This window comes from Callithrix jacchus, chromosome 10, assembly GCF_049354715.1.
Source record: "Callithrix jacchus isolate 240 chromosome 10, calJac240_pri, whole genome shotgun sequence".
Taxonomy (NCBI): domain Eukaryota; kingdom Metazoa; phylum Chordata; class Mammalia; order Primates; family Cebidae; genus Callithrix; species Callithrix jacchus.
The window spans coordinates 112,299,462-112,324,432 of NC_133511.1; the positions used below are offsets into that span (position 1 = coordinate 112,299,462).

At 51.2% G+C, this 24,971-nt stretch overlaps 2 protein-coding genes across 15 annotated transcripts in view; one reads left to right on the top strand and one right to left on the bottom strand.

The window, feature by feature from the left end:
• Positions 1-9,586, bottom strand: ACP2 (acid phosphatase 2, lysosomal). Its single transcript, XM_035262611.3, has 11 exons — positions 9,457-9,586; positions 8,821-8,916; positions 8,424-8,510; positions 6,442-6,594; positions 6,247-6,345; positions 6,079-6,168; positions 5,503-5,635; positions 3,497-3,579; positions 3,279-3,385; positions 2,985-3,160; positions 1-929 (listed from the first exon to the last, which is right to left on the bottom strand). The coding sequence occupies exons 1-11, from the start codon at positions 9,568-9,570 to the stop codon at positions 796-798; spliced, it is 1,272 nt and encodes a 423-aa protein (XP_035118502.1). The 5' UTR covers positions 9,571-9,586; the 3' UTR covers positions 1-795.
• The window catches only part of NR1H3 (nuclear receptor subfamily 1 group H member 3), an 18,808-nt gene continuing 3,309 nt past the window's right edge, over positions 9,473-24,971 (top strand). For 3 of the 14 annotated variants that reach the window (XM_009008046.5, XM_009008055.4, XM_035262602.3), the window contains exons 1-7: positions 17,377-17,412; positions 17,673-17,806; positions 19,803-19,994; positions 20,692-20,958; positions 21,499-21,707; positions 21,805-21,984; positions 22,176-22,275. In XM_009008046.5, the coding sequence (XP_009006294.1) occupies positions 19,895-19,994; positions 20,692-20,958; positions 21,499-21,707; positions 21,805-21,984; positions 22,176-22,275 (856 nt within the window). In that variant the 5' untranslated portion in view covers positions 17,377-17,412; positions 17,673-17,806; positions 19,803-19,894. The other 11 variants (XM_078340984.1, XM_054240861.2, XM_035262605.3 and 8 more) reach the window with 10 other exon arrangements.

Here is a 24,971-nt window from a genome sequence, read left to right on the forward strand (position 1 = left end):
TAGCAGTCCAAACTTTCATTCTCCAGGAGCTGCCCCAGCCCTGTTCTGGACCATAGTCTAGAGCTTTCCAGCTCACAACCTGCACGTCACTCAAGTCCCTGGAGACCCCAGCCCAGCTGAGGGAGAGCAGTTTCCTGATTCCGTGTGACAAGCAACTCCCCTCCCACCACTCCCCACTCCCTCCCAAGTACAGACACCCTCCCGACCTGCTCCAGTTGAAAGGGTGGCAACGATTCCTGAAGCATTCTGTCTGAGTCCAATGGTGGCTCCAGCCAAAGGGAAATGTGGCTGGCAGGTTGTTGAGTGATCCAGCTCCTCGGGAGCCAGTGTTCGTACCCCTATTATTAGCTGTTTTTCCCACTAAAATAAGCACTCATGAGAGGGAAGACCGTGTTCTCTGAGCCATTTGCCAGAGACCAGACTGGAGGAGAGAGTGGAGCTTGATAGAAGTGCAAGGCGGATCCAGTACCAACTCTGCCATTCTCTAATCCTAGGTCCTGAATGAACACCAACCGCCAGTTTCCATCTCGGGTGTGTAGGGAGTATGGAAGAGGCAAATCCTGTTTGGAGAAAGCCAGTGTCCAACATAGCACTTGGTAAACATCAGGCATGGGAATGCTGGGTGACAGGCGTGACCACGGGCCATGCTGAACCCCACTCGCTCATCTGGCTGGGGTCATCAGAGGGAGGCCCAACCCAAGGTCTCCTGTCCATGGGCTGGGGAGCAGCAACAGTCAGGAGTGAGAGCCCAGCCCATCTCCCCTAGGAGGCGGAGGGAAGGGGGCTGAGTGGTTGTCAGGCGTGGTCCTCCCCATCTGCCACGTGGCGGTAGCCTGGAGGCTGGGCCTGCATCCGGAAGAGGACGGTGAGGAGCAGCACTATGAGGAGGAAGAGGATGGAGCCACATACAGCCAAGGCCACGATCACCTCTGGGCATGGGGAGGAAAGAGAAATGTATCAGTGTTTTGTCATATGCCAGGTACTGTAGAGGAGATACACAGGTGGCCAAGATAGAGTCGCTGCTCTCATGGAGTCTACATGCTGGGAGAGGGGATATAATAAACAAGCAAATGGGCTGGGCGCAGTGGCTCACGCCTGTAATCCCAGCACTTTGGGAGGCCAAGGCAGGCAGATCACCTGAGGTCAGGAGTTCGAGACCAGCCTGGCCTTCATGGTGGAAACCTGTTTCTACTAAAAACACAAAAGTTAGCTGGGCATGGTGGCACATGCCTGTAGTCCCAGCTACTCGGGAGGATGAGGTGGGAGAATCACTTGAACCCGGAAGGTAGAAGCTGCAGTGAGCCAGGATCAAGCCACTGCACTCCAGCCTGGGCAACAGAATGAGACACTGTCTCAAAAAAAAAAAATGATAGGAGTGACAGGTCAGTGATGAATGTGGTGCAGAGAGACAAAGCAAAGTAGGTCACCAGGGAGGGCATCGTTGAGGAAGTGAGATTTTTAACAGAGACCTAGCATCAAAGACATACAGCAATCTGAGAAGAGTGTCATGGGGCAGAGGACAGGAAGGAAGGGCAAAAGGCCCAGATGTGGGGATAAGCCTGGCCTGTGCTAGGATCATCCAGAAAGTCAGTCTCACTGAGTAAGAGCAGAGTAAGCAAGGACCAAGTAGGAGATGGGGCAGCAGACCAGATGGAGCAGGGCCTGGAAGGCCGTGGTAAAGAACTTGGGTTTTCTTCCATATGTGATGGGAAGCCATTGGAAAATGCTGAGAGGACAGTAGTGTCAACTGGTTTATGTGTTTTAAAAGTTAACTCTGCTGTGCTGAAAAGACTGGTAGGGACAAGAATAGAACCAGAAAGAACTTCAGGAAGCCTTTCAGTTGGTCGGGCAAGAGCTGATGGTAGATCAGACTGAGGGAAGGTAAGAGCATGTTTTATATTGGAAAGGCTGAGCTGATCTGGCAGTGGACTGGATGAGGGGGATGAGAAACGGTATTCAGAATGACCCCAAGGGTTCTACTTTGCCACTAGGTGACTTGTGGCATTTACTAAAACAAGGAAGCCTGGAAGAAGAGCAGCTTTGGAAGGAAACGCATCTAGTTTTAGACATTGCAACTTGGAGATGACTTAATATGCATGTAGAGCCCTCAAGTTGGCGGCTGGAGATGAATCTGTAGCTCAGAGAAGAGGTCGTGAATCTGTGAGTCAGAGCATAAGGACAGAAGTGAGCATGAAGATGGGCATAAAGTAACAAGGCTGCATGAGGTCACTTGGGAGTGTGTACAGATAGGGAAAGCTCCAGGGATGAGTCCTGGGTCATCCGTTCTTTAGTGAGGAAGGGACGCCTGAAAGTCAGGAGAAGCTGAGAAAGTGTTTCAGGATGGTAAACCAGTTATATAATGCTGCTGAGAAGTGAGAGAAGCTAAGAACTGGTCACTGGTTTTGGTAAGAGGAGGTCACTGGTCACAAGACAAGTGTGGCTTCAGGGTAGTGGAAGGTGACACAAGACTGTCTAATGTGGTAAGAGAACAGGCGGTGACAAAGCAGAGCCAGAATCTAGGCAGCTCTTTCTCAGATTCTATTCTGAGAGGGAAGAGGCTGGTGGCTGGGAAAGAGGTGGCTCTCGGAGGTCTTGGATGGGCTTTTGGGAGGGAAGTGATCCAGTAGAGAAGCAGAGGCATCAGAGCTCCTTGCAGAGGTGAGGAGAGAGAACCCAAGTGTGGATGGAGAGGCCATCCTAAGCAGTGGCTTCCCCCAGCAAGTAAGCCAGTGAATCTGGGGGTGGGAGAACAAGCCGATTCTCTCCTAGCTCTTACTTTCTCGGTGATATAAGTGAGACATCACCTGAGAGTGAGGAGTCAGGAGAAGGCACAAAGTGGTCTGGGGTCGGGGAGGAGACTCCTGGGAAATGCAGTCAGATGGCTGGAAGCACAAGAGCTCTAGAGATTTGCGGATGTGAATTGCAGGTTGGTCTGGGGTGTGACTAGCAAAGAAGCCGGTGGCAGCGTGCCAGTGACAGCTCACCTGTGTCTGCAGGACCGCTTGCCAGCTGACACTCCTGCTGCCAGTCCTTGGGCACGACGGGCTCTGTGAGGCGAAGAAAGTCCTGCAGTGGGCAGCGGTGAGGGCAGCCAGGCAGGCTGAGCGGCCAGGGGGCCCTCTCACTCTCGTTCCGAAAGTACATCTCCACTGAGAAATTCCTGAGGGTTGACAGGAGGCCACCTAGGAGCTGCTCAGCCTGCCCATAATGGGGTCCTTGGGCTGCGCTGAGCCACCCCCCGAGGGCCTTTTCCAGAGAACACTGCTAGCTTCACTCACCCAGAATCTTCCTGGTACAGTTCAAATATGTGGCAGGAAGCGTAGGGGGCTTGTTCGCCATTGTAGACGTCCAGTGCCATTTGCAGGGCGACCAGGGTAGTGTCGTGCTGTGAGGGATAGGGGCTCCCCATCAGCACTGTTCCCCGCACCCCCAGGAACCGAACAGAGAAGAAATCCAGCTCCTTGCCTGACACAGCACAGGGAGCACCGGCGCTTACCGCAGAGTAAACCAGCAGCTTGGGGAGCTGGGAGGTGGTCGCCATTAGGGTCAAGTTCTTCCGTATCTGAGCCAGCAGGACTCCTGAAGGAGAAAAGTCCCTGGTGTTGGTGGCTACAGCCACCTCTGCCTTCTAATTAGACATGTCTGTGCTCCTTTCAGCCCCTGCCAGTCCTGGGCCTCATCACCTACATGGATAACTCTTCAGTGTCATAGGGACCATGCAGGAACTCTGTGGCGCCCCTATCTCTAAGAACTGTCAAATGTACAGAAGGACGCAAAACAAAACAAGATATCTACCTATATTTCTTTTTTTATTTTTTGTTTTGAGACAGAGTCTCATTCTTTCACCCAGGCTGGAGTACAGTGGCATGATTTCAGCTCACTGCAACCTCTGCCTCCCGAGTTCAAGCCAATTCTCCTGCCTCAGCCTCCCCAGAAGCTGGGGCATGCCACCACACCCGGCTGATTTTTGAATTTTTAGTAGAGACAGCATTTCACCATGTTGGCCAGGCTGGTCTTGAACTATTGACCTCAGGTGATCTACCCACCTCAGCCTCCCAAAGTCCTGGGATTACAGGCATGAGCCACCGCACCCAGCCTCTACCTATATTTCAACATGGATGCAGAAACCTGCCCATGTTTATAGAAGCACTTCAGTTTGAAACAAATGTAAACTTAAGATTGCTTCAGAGTACACAGTGGGTGAGTCCTTATCAGGTAACTGCCATATCCTCTGAAAACTGAGATGTCAAAAGGTTTGAAGGCAGGCATACCTTTGGGTGCTAAAATGAGGAAGCTGGCATGTGTGTTACTCTCAGCCTTCTCAAAATGGCCCCCCATGGTTCTCTGGGGTTGGCTATTCATTTAGGAGAGGGAGGATCTTCTGATGTGGGTGAAACTTGAGAAGAATATGAATGGCAGGGCTGGGTGCGGTGGCTCATACGTGTAATCCTAGCACTTTGGAAGGCTGAGGTGGGCAGATCACCAGAGGTCAGGAGTTTGAGACCAGCCTGACCAATATATTGAAACCCTGTCTCTGCTAAAAATACAAAAATTAGCTGGGTGTGATGGCATGCACCTATAGTCCCAGCTACTTGGGAGACTGAGGCAGGAGAATCCCTTGAACCTAGGAGGTAGAGGTTGCAGTGAGCCGAGATCATGCCACTGCACTTCAACCTGGGTAACAGAGTAAGACTCTGTTTCAAAATAAATAAATAGGCCAGGTGCAGTGGCTCATGGCTATAATCCCAGCACTTTGGTGGATCACCTGAGGTCAGGAGTTCAAGAGCAACCTGGCCAACATGGTGAAACGCTTTTTCTTCTAAAAATACAAAAATTAGCTGGGCATGGAGGTGCACACCTGTAATCCCAGCTACTCGGGAGGCTGGGGCAGGAGAATTGGCTTGAACCCAGGAGTCGAAGGTTGTAGGGTTGTAGTGAGCCAAGATCGCACAATTGCACTCCAGCCTGGGTGACAAGAGGGAAACTCTATCCCCCCTGAAAGAATAAATATATTTTTTAAAAAGACTATGAGCCAGGCGTGGTGGCTTACAACTGTAATCCCAGCACTTTGGGAGGCTGAGGCAGGTAGATCACAAGGTCAGAAGTTCGAGACCAGCCTGACCAACATGGTGAAATCCCATCTCTACTAAAAATACAAAAAAATTAGCCAAGCACGGTGGCACACTCCTGTAATCCCAGCTACTCAGAAGGCTGAGGCAAAAGAATTGCTTGAACCCGGGAACCAAGGTTACTATGACCTGAGATCCTGCTACTGCACTCCAACCTGGGCAACAGAGTAAGACTCCATCTCCAAAAAAAAAGGAGTATGAATGGCAGAAAAGAAGGAGAGCTGGGGAAATCTGGTGACTGACAGCATGAGGAGGAGGATTTCGTTTTGAAAGAGCAGGGAATGTTTCAGTAGAGGGGGAAGTGTGTGAGAAGCCCCCACAGCAGACCTTAGGGTCCTGAGGAGCAGAGTGACATGCTGCCCTTGTCACTCACCCCCCTGAAGCCGGGCCTTCTCCGCCTGCTGGTAGATTCCGAAGAGGAAGCGGAAGCTGAAGTCCTTTAGCCGGCTCAGACGCTGCATGGTTTGGGGTGAGGCCCAGGGCGGCAGGTGCAGCCCGTGCGTTTGCTGTGTATCGCAGCGGGCAGGTTAGTGCCCCAGGCCTAGGCCAGAGCCTCTCCAGGGGGCAGCTCTCTTCCCCAGTGGGAAGGTGCCTGTGTGTATGAGGGAGGGAGGGAGAGAAGAGAGAGGGAGAGAGCCTGGAGCCAGTAGACATGGCAGTTGGTGTGGATGCTGCAGGGTACAGGAAAGGAAGCCCCGGCATGAAATGTGAGACTCAGCAGAAAGGAGCTCTGGGTGGAGAGCAGCAGGGACTGCTGACAGTTAACAAACTGTTTCCCACTCTGAGGATCTCTGTCACCAGTGAGGGAAGTTCCCAGGTTTCACAAGCACAGCTTCCCTGGACCTCCACAGGGGCGTGACGGTAACAGGCACCATGTTCTACTGTCCTGGTGACCTGGGCCTGCTGAGGGGGAGAAGAGTGACCAGAGTGGTCACCCTCGTGGGCTCACCTCACAGAAGAGTGTGTCATAGACATTCCAGACGCTCTCCAGTGTCAGGTCTGTAAGCCCTGTCTCGTTGGCCACCATGTCCAGAAATTGCTATGGAAAACAGACAGGGGATCAGTCCTGCTGTGGGTAAAGGACAGCATGGTGACCTCCACCTCCGCCCCAACTCACTGCATTGCGAGAACTCTCGTTCTGATACTCTGGTGTCTGCCGGGTCTCGTTCTGCAGCTGCTCATAACGGGGACATGGGCCCAATGGGAACTTCAGCAGCTGTAGAGCGAAGTGGGGAAAAGGAGCCTGGCATCAGCAGGTCCACGGCCAGAGTTGTTACCTCACCACCAGCCCAGGGGCGCTGGCCACTCTCACCCTGTCCTCAGCAATAGGCACAGTGTGCACGGGGATAGGCTGCCACGAGATGTTTGGGTTGAAGCGCTGCATCCCGTTGGGAGGGAAGAGTCCAGCCAGGTTGGCCTCAGCACTCATGAGAGTCCGATCAAAGTCTGTGCTTCGCACGTAAACCTGCAGAGATAGCAACACAAGCCTACGTACCTGTGTGTGTAGCAACATAAGCCTTACGTGTGTGTGTGTGAGAGAGAGAGAGAGAGAGTGAGAGAGAGAAGTTTTGGTCACCCCAAAGTGGAGCCACAGGGAAGAACCTGTTTTTTCTTGATGGTCACCCAGCAAACTATAAACCTGCCATGCATCTGGCCCTCACCCTCCTCTCGCCGCTGGCCTTCCCCTGTTTCTCAAACACTCCACTAGGGGTTGTCATAGCTCTGTGAAGAACTCCTGTGGGAATGGCACTAATTGAAATGCCCCTTCTGCAGATCACGAGGTCAGGAGATCAAGACCATCCTGGCCAAAATGATGAAACCCTGTCTCTACTAAAACTACAAAAATTAGCTGGGTGTGGTGGCACATGCCTATAATCCCAGCTACTCAGGAGGCAGAGGCAGGAGAATTGCTTGAACCCAAAGGCGGAGATTGCAGTGAGCTGAGATCACACCACTGCACTCCAGCCGACAAAGCGAGACTCCGTTCCCCTTCCTCCCAGTCAAAAGTGCTGAGTCGCTGGGTGCAGTGGCTCAAACCTGTAATCCCAGCACCCGCTGAGGCGGGTGGATCACGAGGTCAAGAGATCGAGACCGTCCTGGTCAACACGGCGAAACCCCGTCTCTACTAAAAATACAAAAAATTAGCTGGGCATGGTGGCACATGCCTGTAATCCCAGCTACTCAGGAGGCTGAGGCAGGAGAATTGCCTAAACCCAGGAGGTGGAGGTTGCAGTGAGCCGAGATCTCGCCATTGCACTCAAGCCTGGGTAACAAGAGCGAAACTCAGTCTCAAAAAAAAAAGTGCTGAGTCAATCAGTAAGGCTTTCTAGTCTGTCTGGCTTTATAAAAACATCTGTCTCCCTATCTAGATTAGGGTCCTTGGGGCAGAAACTGCCTCCAGTGACTACCCTTAGAGACCAAGGAGAAAAAAATAAGATAAAGGCTGGGCCTTGTGACTCATGCCTATAATCCCAGCACTTTGGGAGGCTAATGCAGGGGGATCGCTTGAGGCCAGGAATTTGAGGTGGCAGTGAGCTATGACTGAGTCATTGTACTACAGTTTGGGTGATAGAGCAAGGCCCCTTTAATATATATGTACATATTCTGAAGAGATCATGAGAGACAGTGGCTCATGAAAAGGGAGGAGGAAACTGGGGAAGAGCAAGCTTAGGACAGAGCTGGGCCTTCAGGGAACAATAACAATGTCTAGGGACTCTTGAGACAATGTCTACCAGTGGCTGAGCGTGGTAACCAGAGGAACAGTTTCCCCATCCCTGGGGTGGGGCAAGGACTCAAGGAGCAGGCACACTTGCCAGTCTCCCTGATGTGCCCTATCTATGCATGTCTTCCTCGACGTCTTTCATCTTGGCTGTCTGGTTTATCATCAGATACCCCCATGACGTTCCATGACATTCTAAGCTCCATGAAGACAGCGTATCTGTGTGGTGCACCACTGTGTGCAAAGTGCTAGCACAGTCCCTGGCCTTTTAATAGGTACTCAGTAAATGTCTTGGATGGAAAGCCTGTGATTTCACAGAGTCAGGAACCCCTCTGCCAGTCCCACCCTTAAGTCTGAATTTGGATGCTTAATCAGGTTCACCTCTTCCCAGCCAATCAGGGGCAACTCAACTTCTAGGGCTTTGTTCCAGACAGTTCTCAGATGTCTTTTCCTGTAGTTGTGACCAAAAATACGGGAAGGAGGTCAAAGTGCTCAGTCTCAGCCTTAGGCTTCCTGAGGGCAAAAGATGAGGGCAGCACACCCCCATTCCCTTTGCCTCGAGCTCCCAGCCTTACCTCTTGCCGGTGGTAAGAGGTGTTTAAGAAGCCGTAGTAGCGCTGCCGCAGGGCCTGGCCCAGCTCCCAGTGCTGTAGCATCCCCTCCTGTGGGCAAACTCAAGGGTTAAGAGGGTCTAGAGGGAAGGGGTGGCTCACAAGCCCCATAGGTATAGGCCCTGTTGCTTTCTAGGTTTACCCTTTGCTGGAGTGAGTTACTCTGATCCCAAAAGTCTTTCATTAAGTGGACAGTCATGCATGGCAATATCATGGGCGCAGAGATGAAGGTTATGAAATCTGGTCAAAGTCAGCACCCATGTGGGAAAAGGCATTTGAGTAGGGCCCCAAGTTCTGTAGCCTGCTCTAGACATCATTCATTCTGCAGCTCACCCTGAGGAAAGGCTGGCTTCTGACTCACCTTGGTTAACTGACCAAACCCCTGGGGCCATTCTTCTTCCTGATAGGGGTCCTTGGGATATGTCTTCACTGGTGAACGGTCTCCGTGGCGGTACAGCTAAGGGAAGAAAATGGTTGGCCTATAGGTCAGAAGGGTCTCATTGATAAGAACCCAGAGCCTACCTTTTGCCCCATTTTGGGGAAGGAAGTCTCATTCCCTCTGGGAAGCCTACTCGCTACAAAAGACCCCAGCTAGGAGTCAGTCACTTCTTCCAGATTCCAGAAATTCTAACTTGGCTAAACAATGCCACTGGAGACCACAGGCAAAGCCAATGTACGGTGGGAAGGGAAAAGAGAAGCGAAAGCAATATGTGTGGTGGGGACTTGGGAAAAGAAGATAACCAAAGGCTTCTTTAGAGATGAGTCTTAATCATTCAACTACTTCCCTGTCTCAGGGCAGACTCACCCCGACCTATTCAGTCACCCTGACCCCCGTAACCCAAGGCTTCACGTCAGTCCTGAGCCCACCCACCCCAGCTTTCCAGGCCAGGCGTCCCTTCCTAAATCAGCTGTTCCTTCCCAAGATCCCTGACCCTCACCAGCTGGCCTTTGCCCTTCTAGCTTCGGGGAACTCTTTGGTGACCCCATGTCTCATTACCAAGGTAACGAAGCGCAGACTCCGGGCCTGGGTGGGCGGCATCACCATCAGGTTCACGCCGAGAAGAAGCTGGAGGAGAGCCACCCGGTTCCAGCCGGACCGCTTGCCCGCCATCTCCGTTGTAATCTATGCAGCAAAGAGGCTGGAACCCGCTAGGTGGCACCTGCAGCAGCCGCCCGGACGCACCCGTAAGGACACACGGCGGAAGTGCGATCGCCTCCATCTTACTTAGGGACGGGCTCGGGTTGGGGGAGAATGCGCAATCTTGGTGGGAATGCGTGCAAGAGGGTCGTGATCTGGCTGTGGTGGAGGAGCGTTGGAATGTAGCGCGACCTGGTGCGGCAGCCAGAACTCGAAGACCTCATCTTGATAAAGAAGGCCATGAATTCGCCTTTGCCTCTGTCCGGAGAAATCCCTTACCAAGGTGGCGCTTGCAGTGGGCGGGACTGTGGCCTGGAGAGCAAATACCCCTCCAGTCCGGGTGCTGCTGGGCTTGACCCCCTAGCTAGAGCGGGTGCAGAATCGAGGCGAGGGATGGGAAGGTAGAGGTCCCGTCTCTCCACGCCTCTGCCTTTGGTGGGGATTGAGCCCTGGCCCTGTTCTCTGAGAGACGTTTTGCTTGGGGTGCAGGGCACAGTGTCTCAACAACCCTTTGGACTCCCTGTGTCCTTGAGGTTGCTCCCAGTCCAGCCTACACCGTTCCTGCCCCGCACAAAACTTCAGTAGCCCTCTCACTTCCCCTTCCAGTCCTTTCCCTGTCCTTCCTCTCCTCCACTTCCAAGTTACAGTTAATTAGAGTCAAGACGTCATGCCTCTTCCCAAAGGAGTCGGGTTGCACAGGATGTTCAGACTTCCCAGACCCAAAGCACTGAATCCCTAGGGGAGGAATTTCAGACCAGTGGAGAGGTATTTTGAGTTAAGGGGCAGGCACATACCATAAAGTGGGAGTAGCTGGGTTTCCACAGAATCAGTGGCCCTCTTGATATTGGCCATGAGGATTCAGGTGCAGCCAGTTTGGCCTCAGGACTTTGTCACTCCTGTGAGGGTTGCAGGAGTTCAGGTCATAGGTCCTGGGGATGCTTTGATTCAGATCTGCCTACAAGAAGCAAATCTCAGATCTTTGAGAAACAAAACTGATCAGGCTTGGGCACCTAGGGGCCAAGGCAGGCGAATCACCTGAGGTCAGGAGTTCGAGACCAGCCTGGCCAACATGGCAAAACCCTGTCTCTACTAAAAATAAGAAAACATTTGCTGGGTGTGGTGGTGCATTCCTGTAATCCCAGCTTCCCAGGAGGCTGAGACAGGAGAATCGCTTGAACCCTGGAGGCAGAGGTTACAGTGAACCGAGATCACGCCACTGCCCTCCAGCCTGTGTGGCAGAGCAAGACTCCATCTCAGAACAACAATAACAACAAAAAACTGATTAGGCTTGGTGTGATGGCTTACATCTGTAATCCCAGCACTTTGGGAGGCCAGAGGGGGAAGATTGGTTGAGCCCAGGAGTTCGAGATCAGCCTGAGCAGCATAGGAAGATCTTGTCTCTACCAAAAAAAAAAGTTTAAAAATTAGCCAGGTGTGGTGGCATGCACCTAACTTCTTGGGAGGCCGAAGTGGGAAGATCAACCACCTTAAGCCTGGGAAATCGAGGCTGCAGTTAGCTATGACGGTGCAACTGCCCTCCAGTCTGAGTGACAGAGCAAGACCGTGTCTTTAAAAAAAAAAAAGATCACACTTATCTGTCCTTATTTTGCCCTAGGACTCCAGATTCGATTATTTCCATATACTTCAGGATCTACACTTTGCTTCCAGAGTTGTCATGGAAGAGGGTGAGAAGCAAATAGAATAAGAGCTGAGGCCTGGGTAGCCAAATAGTTCTTGACCTTCTAATTTAGTCACAATCCCTTTTAAGAATCACATGAAAATTTTGCACCTCTCCAGAAAAATGTCCACACATATAAACACACACATGGAATTTTGCATATAATCTCAAATGGCTCACAAAGACTATTAGAGGTTTCATAAATCAGCATCTCTGAATACCTGATTTAACCTAGTCCTCTTACTTTACAAACCTGGAGATAAGAAGTGACTTACCCAAACTCACAGTTTAGGAGAATGGATTAAAAGTCAAGTTTTGTGATTTTCAGTTAAATAGTCTATAATGGGCTGCTGCTTGCAGGCTACTCAAATTGCATTGTAGATTCCAAAATACTTTTCAATAAAGAGGTTTTTATCAAAGGAAACCTTTTCACATTCATGGGACTAAAATGGGGTCTAGGTGTGCAGTGGCTCACACCTGTAATCCCAGCCCTTTGGGAGGACAAGGCGGGCAGATCACCTGAGGTCAGGAGTTTGAAACTAGCCTAGCTAACACAGTGAAACTCTGTCTCTACTAAAAATACAAAAATTAGCCAGGCGTGGTGATGCACGCTTGTAATCCCAGCTACTTGGGAGACTGAGACAAGAGAATCGCTTGAACCGAGGAGGCAGAGGTTGCAGTGAGCTGAGATTGTGCCACTTCACTCCAGCCTGAGTGATAGAGTGAGATTCTGTTTCAAAAATAAATAAAATAAATGGGGCCTGGCTGATTGGCAAAATACTGCATATTAGTTGGGGGGAGGGGGTTTGAGTGTTTTGTTTTAATAAGCCTCTCTCCTTGCAAACTAGCCAGACCATTGTACTTTCAGAGTTTGTAACTCTTTGGCTCACCAAATTTTAGCCATCTCTCAAATTCATCTTTTGCATTTCTTCCCACTTGCTCAAATATGTCTATATTCTTTGTGCCTGCAAGTATCCCATGTAGGAGCGATTGATGAAGCAGATGTGATTTCAGTTTTTATATGGAGAAACTATTCCAGGAAGGGTGGGGATTGATTACAGCACGAGTAGATAGTAGGGCCTGGAGCTGAGCCCCAGTTTCTTCACCCGCTTCCCTCGAGCCTTTGCATTTTCTGCCTGATTCTGTGGTCCTTAACTACAGATGAAAAAAAAAAAAGACATGTAGATGGTGAGATAGATGGATATGTGGGCCTATCCCAAATCAAATAAATCGGAATCTCTGAAGGTGAGGACAGGAACCACTACCTTATCCTGTGTTAGTGGAAGTAAATCGAGATCTAGGTACGTTAGCCTTTTTTTCCCATCTGAAGAGGCAGTTTTATAAACGGAGTGTGTTTGTGATTTTTGCTTTTTTGAGCTTGAGCTCGAACTTTTGAATCAGCTATACTCGTCGTTGTCTTCTTCTTCTTCCTCTTCTTTTTGAGACCATAAAAAGAGGCATCTGAAGAGGCAGATATATATAATTGGAAGGTTTGTGATTTTTGTTTGTTTGAGCTTGAGCTCGAACTTCTGAATCAGCTATAATTGTATTCTTTTTTTTGAGACAGTCTTCCCTCTGTCGCCCAGGCTAAGTGCAGTGGTGCAATCATGGCTTCCTGCAGCTTCGACCTCCTGAGCGCTAACAATCCTCCCACCTGAGCCCCTCAAGTAGCTAGGGGCAGATGCCACCACACCTGGCTAATTTTTTTTTTTTTTTTTGTAAAGATGAAGATTGGAAGGTTGAGCAGAAGTCATTTGAGTAGATACTCAAGTAGGTCTGTAAGATGATCGCCACACTTTCCACCCTTCCAGAATGGTAAAGGAGGGAACAAGAAGCAGTTGCCCTCGTCCAGCCCTGCAAACCTTACCCTGTGGCCTGCTTCATGGGAATGAGTTCCCATGAACTCATATAGTACCTGCGACCGTGGCTGGTGAATACTCCTGTTTCTGCTTCAAGTTTCCCCTTGTTGCAAGAAGAAACCTGTGGAGGTTCTAGGGGGCCACATATGAGACTTGGTAGATCCCCAAGTGTGTTCCCAGGGACATGGTCTCTTACAGGAGCCAAGGAAACACAGAAGAGGCTCACAGGACTGGGGGGCTCTGGACCTAACAACTGCCGGCTGTTGGGACTGTGCCACAGGGGTGGGGCTGGCAAAGTGGGAAGGTGATTCCAGTTGCTGATCACCTGACTGCTTGCCCTGGCTTGAAGCAAGTCTCAGGTTGGTCTCCAGAAACTCTGTGGAAATACTGCCAACAGGTTTTGGTCTTCTCCCATTTTCTTCTCCTCTTCCCTCTTTGTGGGGATGAAGGTTGGGGTTTCTGAGCTGTAACCTGATGGACAGCTCTGGCAGTTGGAGTCGTGTTTATAGTTCCTCCTAAACAGGAGATGAGGCTGAGGCCAACTCCCTGGCTTGGGGGATTTGGTGCTCTGACCTACTTTTTCAGCAGTTGGCCCTAGCCTGCCCCCCCGCCCACCTCCAGAGAGGACTTATGTATGGCCCTGGACCCTGCAAAGCCACCTGTGGGGAGACTAGGTGTCAGGAGAGGGAGTTGAAGAACAAAGTGGATGAAAGAGGCTTCTCCCAGCTCTCAGATGATAGGGTACCAGGCCCCAGCCCATTTGAGTCCTGAGTTTCCTGAAACCTGGCATCTCAGGGACATCTCTGACTGCCCTACTGGGCTGGAGCTTCTGGGAGGTAGAGGAGGGAGCTGGACTGGTGATGTGGGTGCTGGGACAGAATAGTGCCGGTCTCTCAGCGACTACAGTCCCTGGTTTCTGCTTTTCCAGGACAGCTGGGACCTTGTGAAAATCAAAGAGGGAACACAAGCGAGAGGAAAGGAGAGCCTGGTGCTTGTGACTCAGAGACACCCAGACCAGGGTGGGGGCCTTGGGAGGGGATGACCTTGTGATAAGGGGGAACAACAGCAAAAGCTGGAGGCAGAAGTCTGAGATGGGGGTGTCACAGGGGCTTTTCTGAAATGTGAAAATGAATACATGGGCAGATTTTGCAACACCACCCGGCCTGCTGCTTCTCACACTCTGCTCCCCAGCCCCTGCCTGTTCCCCTGTCCTACCCTGTGCTTCCCCCCTGTCTTTCACCAGGCTCCTCTTCTGCCTCAGCCTTCATCTTTTTCTCATCTGGCTCCTGTCCCTCCCCACACCCACTGTTCACTCTTTCCCTGTTTCCTCTGTTCTCTTCCCTGGTGCCCTGTTCATCTGTTTCGGTCCCTTTGGCTGCCTGCCCTGGCCCCCTGTCCTCAAATGCTTTAATGTGGGCCCCATGGGAACTGGAGTTCATAGCAAAACAGGAAGAGCCCGTGAGCAGGAAACTGGGAATGGGGCAGGGGGTGAATGACCAGCAGTAACCTCCTCTCCTCGCCTCCCACATCTGGACTGGAGCATCTGCAGGGTTCTCAACCTCTCCCCTGTAGCCCACCAACTCTGGCTGCTTCCATTCCAGCACTTCACTGGCCTAAGAAGCAACAAGACAAAATTGTCCTGGACTCTGACACAGCACAGGGACCGGAGTGAGGACATTTGGGTTCTGATCCCAGCCTGGCCACTAACTGTGTGGTCTTGGAAAAAGCCCTCACATGAATTTCAGTGTCCTGTGTCAAGTGGAGCTCAGGTTATTACCCTACTTTCCTCCTGGGGCTGTTTTAAGGACCAGAAAAGATAGTGAAGGGTTTGTGTTGTATATCGAAACAAGTACAAAGTTCAAAATGCACGAGTTTAGGTGATGGGAAGACCCCCAGCTGAAAGAACTGGGAGGGTGATGATAACTGCTACCATTTCTCGAACACTTAATTACATTGTGATATAAATTGTGATGTAGTTTCTTTTTTTTTTTCCTTTTTTAAATTCTTTTTTTTTTTTGAGATGGAGTTTCACTCTGTCACCCAGGCTGGAGTGCAGTGGCACCATCTCAGCTCACCACAACCTCCACCTCTTGGGTTCAAGTAATTCTCCTGCCTCAGCCTCCCAAGTAGCTGTGATTATAGGCACCCGCCATCATGCCTGGCTAATTTTTTTTTTTTGTATTTTTAGTAGAGACGGGGTTTCACTGTTAGCCAGGATGATCTCGATCTCTTGACCTCATGATCCGCCTGTCTCAGCCTCCCGAAGTGCTGGGATCACAGGCGTGAGCCACTACCCGACTCACTCTTTTCTGAGATGGAGTTTTGCTCTTGTTGCCCAGGCACTGGAGTGCAATGGTGTGATCTTGGGTCACTGCAACCTTTGTCTCCCAGGTTCAAGCAATTCTCCTGCCTTAGACTCCTGAGTAGCTGAGATTACAAGCATGTGCCACAACACCCAGCTAATTTTTTTTGGATTTTTAGTAGAGATGGGGTTTCACCATGTTAAGCCAGGCTGGTCTGGAGCTCTGATCTCAAGTGATCCGTCTGCCTCAGTCTCCCAAAGTGCTCAGATTACAGACATGAGCCACTGAACCCAACATGATCTATAGTTTCAATCTCAACAACAACCTTGTGTGGTAAAAATAACTATTATCCCTATTGTATTTATTTTTCTTTATTTTTTTGAGATGGAGTCTCACTCTGTCACCCAGGCTGGTTCATTGCAACCTTCCGGGTTCAAGTGATTCTCCTGCCTCAGCCTCCTGCGTAGCTGGGATTACACCATGCACCACCATGCCTGGCTAATTTCTGTATTTTTAGTAGAGACGGGGTTTCACTACATTAGCCAGGCTGGTCTCAAACTCCTGACCGCAAGTGATCTGCCCACCTTGGCCTCCTAAAGTGCTGGGATTACAAGCATGAGCCACCATGCCTGGCCTTTTTATTTTTCAACATACCGTTGCTGGCTCAAATATTCCTATTTTAAAGATAGGGAAACAAAGATTCAGATATATCAAGTAACTTATTCAATGAAGATCACACAGGTGGCCGGGCGCGGTGGCTCACGCCTATAATCCCAGCACTTTGGGAGGCCAAGGCAGTGGATCACGAGGTTAAGAGATCAACACCATCCCGGTCAACAAGGTGAAACCCGTCTCTACTAAAAATACAAAAATTAGCTGGGCATGGTGGTGCACGCGCGCCTGTAGTCCCAGCTACTCGGGAGGCTGAGGCAGGAGAATTGCTTGAACCCAGAAGGCGGAGGTTGTGGTGAGCCGAGATCATGCCATTGCACTCCAGTCTGGGTAACAACAGCGAAACTCCGTCTCAAAAAAAAAAAAAAAATCACACAGGTAATAAGAGGTTTAGGATTTGAACCCAAAATCTGAGCCCAGAGCCTGAACGCCAAATCTACATGCTGAGTTGAAACTGACTACAGTAGTTGTGGTGGTGCGCACCTGTAATCCCAGCATTTTGGGAGGATGGCTTAAGCCCAGGAGTATGAAACTAGCTTGGGCAACATAATGAGACCCCACCTCGAAAAAAAAAAGGAATAAAAAAAATTGACTAGGGCTAACAAGTAGGGGATAGAAGAGAATATTTTTCTTGTTAGTCAACAAATAGGAACACAGTACCTACTCTGCTGCCTCCTCTATGCCAGGCCCTGTTTCAGGGGTTTTAGGGGAGATGAAATCAATGAAATATGATGTCTACTTTCATGGATTTCATGCCCCAGGCAGCAGAGTGGGAAAAATATGGCTAGTCTGAGTAGCTGCTGCTTGGAGCCTGCCATCACTTCAGATAGGGTTGTTCCTCAGATGAGGCAGCCTGCATGCTTTCCCAGGTCCATCCTGCGCTGGCACCTGAGTGGCCTGCCTCCTGCCAACCCCTCCCCCCATCCCAGGCCTGCCATTGCTCATTGCAGATTTCCTACCAAAGGCAGTCCTGGCCTCTTCTTACTGTGGTCCCTGCAGGGCACCCACATTCAGAAACTCCTTGGAAGGCCCAGCACCTGTCTCTCTCTACCCCTGGATTTCTACCAGCTTGGCTGAGGACCAGGGAGAGCTTCTTGGCCTCTTCCCAGAGGCAAGGGAGGAGGAGGGAAGCTGGGAAAGCAGGCTGGGGCCCAGTGTCGCAATATTCCGGGCCGTGCCGGGACCTTTGCTCCTCGAGGTGTCTATGGAGGGGAGGGAACACCAACTCTGGAGGCTGCTGGGATTGGGGTGGGGGTTCCTGGGAGGCAGTCCTTCTTTCTGCAAGAGCTGCTAAGAGCGCTGGGTAAGGAGAGGAAGGGGAGAGACATGGAACTTGGCAAGTCTGCAGGGAAATGCCACTGCTTTGGCCGAGAGTAGTGGGGCGGGAGTGGCCGGAGACAGGGTGGCTGGCTGGGGAGGAGCCAACCTGATGGAGAAGCTGCCATGTGGGCGGGGTGAGGAGGGGAGGGCTCCAGTCGCCAGGCAGGAAGGAGGGGTGGCCCGACCCCTTGGCAGTCCCTCCTCTCAGCCTTTCTCCAAATTGCTACTTCCCTGGGGTTCCAGGTCCCACTTGTGCTCAGCTCCAGCTCACCGGCTGGCCACCAAGGCTTCTGGACAGGGAACTGCACCATCCTCTTCTCCCAGCAAGGGGGCTCCAGAGACTGCCCACCCAGGAAGTCTGGTGGCCTGGGGACTCGGTGGGTCTGCTCCTTAGCAGTGGCCTGGGGCTCTGTATCTGGGGTGGGGTAGGGGAATGTCCTAAGGATCTGAAAAGGGGGTTTCTGGGGAGAAGTGAGGGGTGATCGTGATGGGAGCTTGGGACAGGGACAGGACTCTGGGTCCCAGAATAACTCATGAGGGGTTCCGGGGAAGGAGGTCCTCCATGTGAATTGGGGAGATTCTTGGAGACAAGAGGTTTGTGCTGGGACCCTGGAAAGTGGCTCTAGTGAGGGTCTCTAATAAGCAGCGTATTTCACTGGGTGGAGCAAGCTTTGATCCTGTCTCCTGGTCCTGCTCAACTCTGGCTGTCCTCAGTATTGAAGTGAGGGGGAGGGGGCCCAAGAGAAGCAGGGTAGATGTACCCAAACATTTCCTGCTGGCCTGGAGGGCACTTTGGGGGAGAAAGGCTGGCACAGTGTCTGGGAGCCCAGACATTGGAGTCAGAGCAGGGTTGGAGTCTTGACTCTACCGCTGCCTGTGAGACCATAGTTACTTAATCTCTTTGAACCTCAGTTTGCTCACCTGTAAAAATGAGTTTAAGAATAGTCCTGAGCCGGGCGCGGTGACTCACGCCGGTAATCCCAGCACTTTGGGAGGCCGATGCGGGTGGATCACGAGGTCAAGAGATCGAGACCATCCTGGTCAACATGGTGAAACCAGTCTCTACTAAAAATACAAAAAGTTAGCTGGGCAAGGTGGCGCGTGCCTGTAATCCCAGCTACTCAGCAGGCTGAGGCGGGAGAATTGCCTGAACCCAGGAGGCGGAGGTTGCGGTGAGCCGAGATCGCGCCATTGCACTCCAGCCTGGGTAAGGAGCGAAACTCTGTCTCAAAAAAAACAAAAACAAAAACAAAAAGAATAGTCCTGAGCCGGGAGCAGTAGCGTGAGCCTATAATCTCAGCTACTCAGGAAGCTGATTGCTTGAGCCCAGTAGTTTGAGGTGATAGTGCACTATTATTACACCTGTGAATAGCGCTGAGCTCTAACCTGGACAACATAGAGGGACCCCATCTCAAAAAAAAAAAAAAAATAGTCTTGACTTCAGAGAGATATGAGGAAAGCATATAAAGTCTTATAATAGGCTGGGTGCAGTGGTTCACTCCTGTAATCCCCACACTTTGGGAGGCCCAGGTGCGAGGATCACTTGAGCTCAGGAGTTCCTAGACCAGCCTGGGCAACATAGGGAGACCCTGTCTCTAAAAAGCATAATAGTAATGCAATAAATCCTTAGTATAGGCTAATACATAGCAAGTAAATGTTAGCTGATATTGTTGGTACTGATAAAAGGGAGGGTCAGGTGGAGAAGGGAGCTGAGGCCAGAAAGGAGCCCAGTTTTAGAAGAGTGTAACCTGGGTCCTTCCTGCAGGGCAGTGCCTTGGTAATGACCAGGGCTCCAGGAAGAGATGTCCTTGTGGCTGGGGGCCCCTGTGCCTGACATTCCTCCTGGTAAGCTTCATTCCAGCCCTCTCCCCTGAGCCCAGACCGCAGGCTCCTTGCCTCCTGTAGGAATCAGCTTCCTTCATTAACTGCCTTCTTCCCTCCTCAGAGAGTAGTCTAGAGTCATTCTTAGTGGTGCTCGCCTCCCACCCAGGTCACCTCTCCCCTGGTTCCACTGCCTGGTCTTTGCAGGCACCCACCCAGTCCTCCCCAATCTGGGCTTGCTGCTGGAGAGAGCTGGCCAGCTGAGTGCTTACCCTGCTCTGGCTTTAAAGAGTTTTGTCTGATCTCTGAAATGCATACCCTCCAGCCCCGCAAAGGGACAAGGGTTAATATCTTCATTAAGGGCTTAAGATGAAAGAAACAAGTGACTAGTCCTAGCTAGAGCCCACACGGACCCTAGGGTCCCAAAGCCTGAGCTGGGACTTTGCTGCCCTCTAAGGGTGGGGATAAGTTTGCAGTTTCCCAGCTAGGACACTGGGCAGGGGAGTCGGGATGGGGCCTGAGACCCCCTTGTGCCTCTCTTTTGGAGCTCAGACTCTGCAGTGGTGCTGTGGAAGCCAGGCACACAGGATGCAAGCAGCCAGGCCCAGGGAGGCAGCAGCTGCATCCTCAGAGAGGAAGCCAGGATGCCCCACCACTCTGCTGGGGGCACTGCAGGGGTGGGGCTGGAGGCTGCTGAGCCCACAGCCCTGCTCACCAGGGAAGAGCCTCCTTCAGAACACCCAGGTGAGGAGCTTCTGGGCTTGGAGGGGGTAGGATCTGAAAGAGGTTCCTTGGGGGGTTTTACCTTACATATAATTTCATGGTTAAGTCCAAAAGCTTTGGAGCTAACTAAATCTGACTGATCGAAGTGTGAATTTTGTCTCTACTTTAGGCCTTTCTGAGCCTCAATTTCCTTGTTTATAAAATGTGAATAAAAATTATGGGCCAGGCGTGGTGGCTCACACCTGTAATCCAAGCACTTTGGGAGGCTGAGGCGGGCGTATCACGAGGTCAGGAGCTCAAGACCATCTGGCTAACATGGTGAAACCCCATCTCTACTAAAAATACAAAAAATTAGCCAGGCGTGGTAGTACGTGCCTGTAGTCCCAGCTACTCAAGAGGCTAAAGCAGGAGAACCTGGGAGGTGGAGGTTGCAGTGAGCCGAGATCACACCACTGCATTCCAGCCTGGGCGAGAGAGTGACTCAGCCTCAAAATAAAATAAAATAAATGTATGGTTTTCATAAGGATCAGTGTATATAAAAGGGTCATACAGTACCTAGAACATAATGACACTTGGCAAATGAGGGCCACTGTTCTCATAAAAGAGACTGGAGTTGAAGGGAATGGAGGTACACGAGTGCCCAGGGCAGTGGCTGAGTCAGGGAGAACATGAAGCTCTTTCCTCTGGGGAGAGCACTGAGGCACTTTCCTGTCTCCAGAGCTCCGTCCACAAAAGCGGAAAAAGGGGCCAGCCCCCAAAATGCTGGGGAACGAGCTATGCAGCGTGTGTGGGGACAAGGCCTCCGGTTTCCACTACAACGTTCTGAGCTGTGAGGGCTGCAAGGGATTCTTCCGCCGCAGTGTCATCAAGGGAGCGCGCTATGTCTGCCACAGCGGCGGCCACTGCCCCATGGACACCTATATGCGTCGCAAGTGCCAGGAGTGTCGGCTTCGCAAGTGCCGCCAGGCTGGCATGCGGGAGGAGTGTAAGTTTCTGGGGCTGGAGTGGGGAAGAGGCTGAGGGGAAAGAGGGAGCCAAGGTGTGACCACAGACAGGTGCCTGAACTTGCCAGAGCTAACGGGTCCCTAAGTATGGATTAAAATATCTTTCTAGATCGGGCGCAGTGGCTCACACCTGTAATCCCAGCACTTTGGGAGGCCAAGGCAGGTGGATCACCTGAGGTCAGGAGTTTGAGACTAGCCTGGCCAACGTGGTGAAATCCTGTCACCTCTACTAAAAATACAAAAATTATCCAGGTGTGGTGGCATGTGCCTGTAATCCTAGTTACTCAGAAGGCTGAGGCAGGAGAATCACTTGAACCTGGGAGGTGGAGGTTGCAGTGAGCTGAGATCATGCCACTGTACTCCAGCCTGAGTGAATGTGAGACTTCATTTAAAAAAAAAATATCTTCTTCCCTTTACCCAGTGCTGTCTCCTTTTCTGGAGCCCCAAACTGTCCCTTTTGCTTGCTCCTTGCTTCCTGTCTCCCTATCTGCACCCCTCCTCACATCTGGCCCTGTCCTTAGGTGTCCTGTCAGAAGAACAGATCCGCCTGAAGAAACTGAAGCGGCAAGAGGAGGAACAGGCTCATGCCACATCCCTGCCCCTCAGGGCTTCCTCGCCTCCCCAGATCCTGCCCCAGCTCAGCCCAGAGCAACTGGGCATGATTGAGAAGCTGGTCACTGCCCAGCAACAGTGTAACCGGCGCTCCTTTTCTGACCAGCTTCGAGTCACGGTACTTGACACACCTGGGGAGAGGTGGCTGCGCCCAGATCACCAGTGGGCTTCTTGATGTTCAACTCAAAGCGCTTTGCCTTTTTCCTCCTGGGTAGCCTTGGCCCATGGCACCAGACCCCCACAGCTGGGAGGCCCGTCAGCAGCGCTTTGCCCACTTCACTGAGCTGGCCATCGTCTCTGTGCAGGAGATAGTTGACTTTGCTAAACAGCTTCCTGGCTTCCTGCAGCTCAGCCGGGAGGACCAGATTGCCCTGCTAAAGACCTCTGCGATCGAGGTGGCTGGAGAAGGGCGAGGGATGAAGGGAGAAGCAGAGTGGGATTATCTGTGGGAGGGCCTCTAGACGTCGAGCTGGGAGAGCCAGATCCACCGGGAAGCAGGGATGAGGGGAATCGGCCTCCCTGGAAGGGGCCATGCTCCAAGACTAGCCCTCCTCGTCCCCGTTTGAGGTCTGCTGCTTGTGTGCAGGTGATGCTTCTGGAGACATCTCGGAGGTACAACCCTGGGAGTGAGAGTATCACCTTCCTCAAGGATTTCAGTTATAACCGGGAAGACTTTGCTAAGGCAGGTGAGATCTGAGATCACACAGGGATTGGGCTTGGATGGACGGGTGCTTCTTTTTTATTTGTAAAATATGAGATGGTGTCTCACTGTGTTGCCCAGGCTGGTCCCAAACTCCTGGCCTCATTTGATCCTCCTGACTCCCAGAGTGCTGGGATTACAGGCATGAGCCACCCACCACACCTTGTTATCGCTGTTGTTGTTTTTGCCACAGTCTCGCTCTGTCACCCAGACTAGAGTGCAGTGGTATGATCTCAGCTCACTGCAACCTCCACCTCCTGGGTTCAAGCAATTCTCCTGCCTCAGCCTCCCGAGTAGCTGGGATTACAGGTGTGTACCACCACACTCGACTAATTTTTATATTTTTAGTAGAGACAGGGTTTCACCATGTTGGCCAAGCTGGTCTTGAATTCCTGACCTTAAGTGATCCACCCGCCTCAGCCTCCCAAAGTGCTGGGATTACAGGCATGTAATCCCACTGAGCCTGGTCAGGACTGGTACTTTATGTCATAGGCTCATAGTGACGACAGAGCCACAGGTCCAACCTTTGGGTGGCTGGTAAGGAAAGGCTCCCCTTGTTTTTTGAAGATGGAAAATTGGAATGCTGATAGGCTTCTCTCATTTGCTCCAGATAGACCCCTGTCTTCTGTGGCTTCAGGTCAGTAGTTTTCAAACTGTGTTCCAAGGAACCTGAGGGATGTATGGAAACGGCACCTTGGAGGAGAAACAGGGAGGCACGGGAATGTCCTCCATTCTTACTTTAGCCAAACAAGAAGCTCCATTTAAATCTGCGTTATATATTGCACTGCTACATAATACTTTGCGTGCAGATTTTATAGCTTGAAAAAAAAGTTTGAAACTCACTGCACTGAACCTTTTAGTAGTCAGAAAATGAACACATCTTCCTCACATGTGCTCTTTGGGGATCATGGGGGCTGATTTCCCCTATTCTTTTTTTTTTTTAAGACAAGGTCTTGCTCTGTTACCCAGGCTGGAGTGCAGTGGCATGAACATGGCTCACTGCAGCCTCAACCTCCTGGATCCAGCACCACAACGCCTGGCTAATTTATATATTTCGAACTCCTGACCTCAAGTGGTCCGCCCACCTTGGCCTCCCAAAGTGCTAGGATTACAGGCATGAGCCACCCTGCCCGGCCTGATTTTTATATTTTTTTGTAGAGAATGGGTTTTGCCATGTTGCCCAGGCTGGTCTTGAAATGGTCTCGAACTCCTGAGCTCAAGCAATCTACCTGCCTCAACCTCCCAAAGTGCTGGGAATACAGGCATGAGCCACCACACTGGGTCTCCCCCATTCTTTTTCAATTGCACTTTCTGACGAACTGGAACCATGGCGTGGCAAACATGCCGAGAGGGGATGGAGGATAAGAGCAAAGGCTTCCATCCCCACCCTTTGTCTGAAGTATTTTCTCCAAGAATTAGTTCACACTGTGACTCTCTAGCTGATGCTCGCTTGGGAGCTACACAGAAGGGGTTTCTTCATATTCAACTATTGGCAATGTTTGTGTGATCAGAACTGGCCTGGGAAAGGATGGGAGGCTGAGGGAGTTTTGGAGGGACTGGAATTGAGCTTCAGCAGGAAACCAAGTAGCTTAACAACTGGATAAGTGGGGCTATAAAATATGGCTGATGCCATGACTCCATTCTTAGGACTGGTATGTCTGTGGCGGGGCCAGTCATCAAGCCTTCCCTGGTTTCTGATGACTCAGGCCAGCTCATGTGCTTCTTATATCTCCCTCTCCCAGCACAGGCCCACCCAGTGAGCTCCCTTCGCTGTAGGGCACGACAGGGCCAGGGCTTGACAGGGCTATGTTGGCACCTCTTGCCTTCTGTACTGCCCAGCGTGCTGCCTGCATGTATTGGCAGCTAATGGGGTAATTTAATGACTCTATCCAGGTTTAAAGCCCAGCTTTTTTTTGTGGGGGGGGGACAGAATTTCGCTTAGTTGCCAGGCTGGAGTGCAGTGGTGCGATCTCGGCTCACCACAACCTCTGCCTCTCTAGTTCAAGCAATTCTGTCTTCAGCCTTCCGAGTAGCTGGGATTATAGGCACTTGCTACCACGCCCAGCTAATTTTTGTATTTTTAGTAGAGAAGGGGTTTCACCATGTTGGCCAGGATGGTCTCAATCTCCTGACCTCGTGATCCACCTGCCTCGGCCTCCCAAAGTGCTGGGATTACAGGCATGAGCCACTGTACCTGGCCCTATCTTAGATCTTCTTAACTGTGGCTGTCCTCTCCTTCAGAATATCCTCCTTTTGGAATTCTGCCCATTCTAATATCTCTGTTTTCCTTTGGTACTCGTAGACTTGTGCTATCGGAATCTGTACCTATTTATAGATTTATTGGTATAAGCAGTTTTGATGTCATGTTTGCCTTTCATTTTTCATTTCACAAGTGAGGTTTTCGGGAGAAGGGAACAGGAGCTGTGTTTGTCAGGCCTCCTCCCCTCTCTATCCACTACTATTACTGCATACGGTAGATGACTGGTGACATGGGCTGAGCACATTTGAGGTGTCCATTCTACGAGCATCAGCAGACCCTTACAGATGCATTAGCCAATTATAGAATATTTTCTTTATTTCTGTATAAACGGGGCATTTTGCCACACTTTGGGGCTCAAATCCTCACCAATAAATGCTTTAAAAAATGGGGCTTGCAAGCCAGACGCGGTGACTCATGCCTGT